This window comes from Boleophthalmus pectinirostris, unplaced genomic scaffold (genome assembly GCF_026225935.1).
Source record: "Boleophthalmus pectinirostris isolate CB_2022bp ecotype Guang Dong unplaced genomic scaffold, ASM2622593v1 HiC_scaffold_6, whole genome shotgun sequence".
Lineage (NCBI taxonomy): Eukaryota > Metazoa > Chordata > Actinopteri > Gobiiformes > Gobiidae > Boleophthalmus > Boleophthalmus pectinirostris.
In genome coordinates, this window is record NW_026571447.1 from 42057029 (window position 1) to 42062028 (window position 5000).

At 40.3% G+C, this 5000-nt stretch overlaps 1 protein-coding gene across 1 annotated transcript in view; it reads left to right on the forward strand.

Moving 5' to 3' along the window:
* Nucleotides 1–1889: 1889 nt before the first annotated feature.
* Nucleotides 1890–5000, forward strand: part of rbm8a (RNA binding motif protein 8A) — a 12369-nt gene continuing 9258 nt past the window's right edge. The window contains exons 1-3 of the mRNA XM_020938685.2: nt 1890–2003; nt 3105–3164; nt 3561–3638. Coding sequence (XP_020794344.1) covers nt 1937–2003; nt 3105–3164; nt 3561–3638 — 205 coding nt within the window. The 5' untranslated portion in view covers nt 1890–1936. The remainder of the gene's footprint in view (nt 2004–3104; nt 3165–3560; nt 3639–5000) is intronic.

The window sequence follows — 5000 nt, forward strand, 5'->3', positions numbered from 1 at the left end:
CTCATGTTTCATTTCATGTTTCTGTGAGTTTGTTTCTTTTCATTTACGTCGTGTCGTGTTTTATTTTAGTTTTTAGGATTTTCAGAGTGAATTAAATTTTGTACATGTTTCATTTTCATGTCTGATTTGTGTGATAATAAATAAATAATTAAATAATGTTTTGTGTTTTATACACAGTAAAGTCAGTCCAACTCATATAGTGTTAATTTGAACACTTTTACAGTGTCATATGAGTCCACAGGAGAACGTCTGTGACACGGTGGCTGAGCGGACGCCTCACAGCAAGAAGGTTCCAGGTTTCTGTGTGGAGTTTGTTGTTTCTCTGTGTGGGTCACTTTCCTCCTGATGTTTCAGTTTCCCTCATGAACCTGAAACCTGCTGTAAACTCCTGGGTCAATCAGACCCAAACATTTATTTTCAAATAAATTCTCACCAGGCAAGAAAAGAAATGTTTGGGTCTGATTGACCCGCCCCAAGAGAACGGGAAGGAAAAAAAATCTTTGGGTCAATGTGACCCCGAGGAGAGAGTGAGGTTTACTCTAGTACAGAGTAAAACTACTAACACTGGACTGATGTTTGAACACTTGATGAAGAGTTTTTCAGTTGTGATTCTTTCTTCACTGAACAGTGTCAGTGTCAGTCTGCGTCAGAATCACTTTTACAAATGTAAAATAATAAAAACTCCACACGATTCCATTTCAGCGTCACTTGTATTAAAATAAAACACAAAACACAAACACATTTCACACAGAGGCCTGGCGCCCTCTGCTGGTGACGGGGGGAACAGCAGAGAAGAGGAGAAAACAACAGAACCACGAGCCACGGATTTAGAATCTGTTACACTTTATGTTTTCTCTTTGTTATATTTTATTGTGACTCTGTGTCCAAATCATTTTCCTGTGGATCAATAAAGTTTGTCTGAGTCTGTGTGTGTAAGTATATGTATGTGTATGTGTATGTGTATGTGTATGTGTATGTGTATGTGTATGTGTATGTGCATGTGTATGTGTATGTGTATAAGTATGTGTATGTGTATGTGTAAGTATGTGTATATGTATGTGTATGTGTATGTATATGTGTATGTGTATGTGTAAGTATATGTGTATGTATATGTGTATGTGTATGTGTAAGTATATGTGTATGTATATGTGTATGTGTATGTATATGTGTATGTGTATGTGTATGTGTATGTGTATGTATGTGTATGTATGTGTATGTGTATGTGTATGTATATGTGTATGTGTATGTATATGTGTATGTATATGTGTATGTGTATGTGTATGTGTATGTGTATGTGTATAAGTATGTGTATGTGTATGTATATGTGTATGTGTATGTATGTGTATGTGTATGTGTATGTGTATGTGCATGTGTATGTGTATGTGTATGTGTATATGTGTATGTATATGTGTATGTGTATGTGTATGTATATGTGTATGTGTATGTGTATGTGTATGTGTATGTGTATGTATATGTGTATGTGTATGTGTATGTGTATATATGTGTATGTGTATGTGTATGTGTATGTGTATGTGTATGTGTATGTATATGTATATGTGTATGTGTATGTGTATGTATATGTGTATGTGTATGTATATGTGTATGTGTATGTGTATGTATGTGTATGTATTGTATGTGATGTGTGTATGTATGTGTATGTGTATGTGTATGTGTATGTATATGTGTATGTGTATGTGTATGTGTATGTGTATGTGTGTATGTGTATGTGTAAGTATGTGTATATGTATATGATAAATAAAATAAAGTGTATAAAAGTGAGTTTTAAACAGAACATGACAGACTCTGACCAACAGGGGGCGGCCTCACAACACGCTCTAGTGCGCATGTCAAGTCTCGCGTGTTCTCGCGATAATACTGCAGGACAACAAAGCAGCAGTGCGCATGCGCTCACCCCGCTCTCTCACACACAGACAAGATGGCGGACGTGCTGGATCTTCACGAGGCGGGAGCAGAAGATTTCCCCATGGACGAGGACGGCGACGGTGAGAACAACAACACAACACAACCACAACACAACCACAACACAACACAACCACAACACAACCCGCACAACACAACCAGAACACAACCCGCACACGCCCCGGGGCCCGCGGCTCTGCAGCTGCTGCGCGGGCCCCGGGGCCGTTCATCCTCCTGTTTGAACCTGGACTAAAAACACAAATATAAACTCTGACAAACAAATAATGTGTCTGTGTCTGTGACGGAGGAACAGTTTGTGCACTTTGTGTTTGTCGAACTGCACTAAAGATCAGTTTTACTCCTGTGCGAAAAGGGCCGCAGACTCACGCACTTTAACCATGTGTGTTTCTGAGTGTTTACACACACTCTGTTCACACACACTCTGTTCACACACACTCTGTTCACACACACTCTGTTCACACACACTCTGTTCACACACACTCTGTTCACACACACTCTGTTCACACACACTCTGTTCACACACACACACTCTGTTCACACACACTCTGTTCACACACACTCTGTTCACACACACTCTGTTCACACACACTCTGTTCACACTGCACCTGTGAGTCTCACGGTTCTGACTGATTCACTTTTCACCGAAAACAGTCGCTCCACAAAACTGAACCAAAACAACTCTGCACAAAGAGACGGAGTCACAGGTGTGTGTGTGTGTCTGTGTGTGTGTGTCTGTGTGTGTCTGTGTGTGTGTGTGTGTCTGTGTGTGTGTGTGTGTGTGTGTGTGTGTAATGTGTGTGTGTGTGTGTGTGTGTGTGTGTGTGTGTGTGTGTGTGTGTGTGTGTGTGTGTGTGTGTGTCTGTGTGTGTGTGTGTGTCTGTGTGTGTGTGTGTGACTGAGCTCTGCTGGAGTCCTTCTGTTCAATTACACTTGTATTTAAACAAACAGAACAGAAGAGCATCACACACACATTACACACACATTACACACACACACACACACACACACACATTACACACACACACACACACTTACACACATTACACACACACACACACACACACATTACACACATTACACACACACACACACATTACACACACACACACATTACACACTCTCTCTCTGGTGTGGTCCTGACACTCCTGGTCCTGTCTCCACAGAAAGTATCCACAAGCTGAAGGAGAAAGCCAAGAAGAGGAAGGGACGAGGCTTTGGCTCAGGTGAGATTTTTATTTTATTTTATTTTTTGGATTAGTTTATGATCCACACTGGAACTGTTCTCCGCACTGGAACTGTTCTCCGCACTGGAACTGTTCTCCGCACTGGAACTGTTCTCCGCACTGGAACTGTTCTCCGCACTGGAACTGTTCTCCGCACTGGAACTGTTCTCCGCACTGGAACTGTAGAACAAGACTGAAACCCACACGAGTGAGACAGAGACTGGGACTGGTTCAGATCAAGAACATCCTAAATGTAAAAGAATCATTCAAAATGCTCTTATTGTATTTAGACTCATAGTCTTTTAAATGTAAGTGCCTCTATCGTCTGTGGACAGCAGGTGGTGCTGTGAGTTCATGTGGAGTTTGTTCTGAACATTAGTGTTTGTTTTTGTGCAGAGGAAGGAGCTCGGTCCCGGGTCAAAGAGGACTACGACACGGTGGAGCAGGACGGAGACGAGCCTGGTCCTCAGAGATGTGAGTTCTGAGTCTTTAGTTTAAATCTTTAATTTTGTGTGTGTGTTTGTGTGTGTGTTTGTTTGTGTGTATTTGCTCCAAAGAGAAAAATGATCTGAATGTTTCCTGAAAAACACAAAGAGAAATAATACTGACACATCTGACATATTTTGTGGATGATTTTTGGGCAGTTCCACTTCATCTTCATCAGTTTTGACAGGATTTAGTTTGTCTCGTGTGTTTCTGATCATAAACATTCACAGGTTTCTATGTTCCCACATTTTTTTATCATCAGTTTCCATCAGAATTTCTCCCTGTTCAGTTTCGGTCGATTTCACCAAACACCAGACAGACGTGTTCTCCAGCAGCAGGAGACCACAGACGTGATGCTCCTGGTCAAACTCTGAATCAAGTTATTTTTATTTTTATAGCACATTTAAAGGGACGATTCAGAGTTTAATTTCGAGGATAAAAATCTCAGAAATAAAGAAACAAGGAGTTGACCCCGTGTGTGACTAATGTGTGTCGTTGTTTCCTTTAAGTTTTGTTCTTTCTTCTCTTGATCGTTGTGGATAAATTATTCATGAAGAATGTTTCTCCTTTGTGGAATACGACACACATTTACACACACACTTGGACACAATTTACTGTATTTTCTGCACTATAGTTCACTCTGGATTCTAAGGCAACTGTCATTGAATGGTTTAAAACACAACAGTTGGATAAGTCAGTCAAACTTTATTTAACACGTTCACAAAAACTCAACTTTGTTCAATTGTAACATGTAAAAAAATCCTGTCTGAGAAGTTAAATTGTTCTCATATTCACAATAAGTCATAATAGTTGAAACAGTTGTGATTCCGGCGTCCACACGTCCACGTCCGTCTGTCACGATCTGAGTCAGTGTGGTTCTGTTCCCTGGAGTTCAGTTCAGTGATGATTCTGGTCTTGGAGAAAACTCGGACCACAGGTGATCAGAGCAGCCGCGGGGTCTTAAAAGTCTTAAAAAGATCTTAAATTTCATGTTCCTAAATCAAAACCTTAAAAAGTCTTATAAGACTTTGACAATAGAATTTTTTATTTTAGCAGAAAAGATGAAAACCTCCAAGAGTCTGGATGTGTTGTTGAACTTGTTGAGTCCACGGTTTGTTAGGATCTTCTACGTTTGCTCTGCGGATGTTTGAAAGTCGTTTAATTCTCCGTTAGTGGTTCTTTTCACTCAGAATACGAAAAAGACATTTTCCTTCTTCCGTGTTTCTATTTGTGCGTCTGATAATGCAGCAGGAATTTACCATTATCAGGGATAAATACGTGAGGTTACACACTGTGTTTGATGCTACCGTGTTTCTGCCTCCGACCAAAATATTTCCCAGCAGCAACACG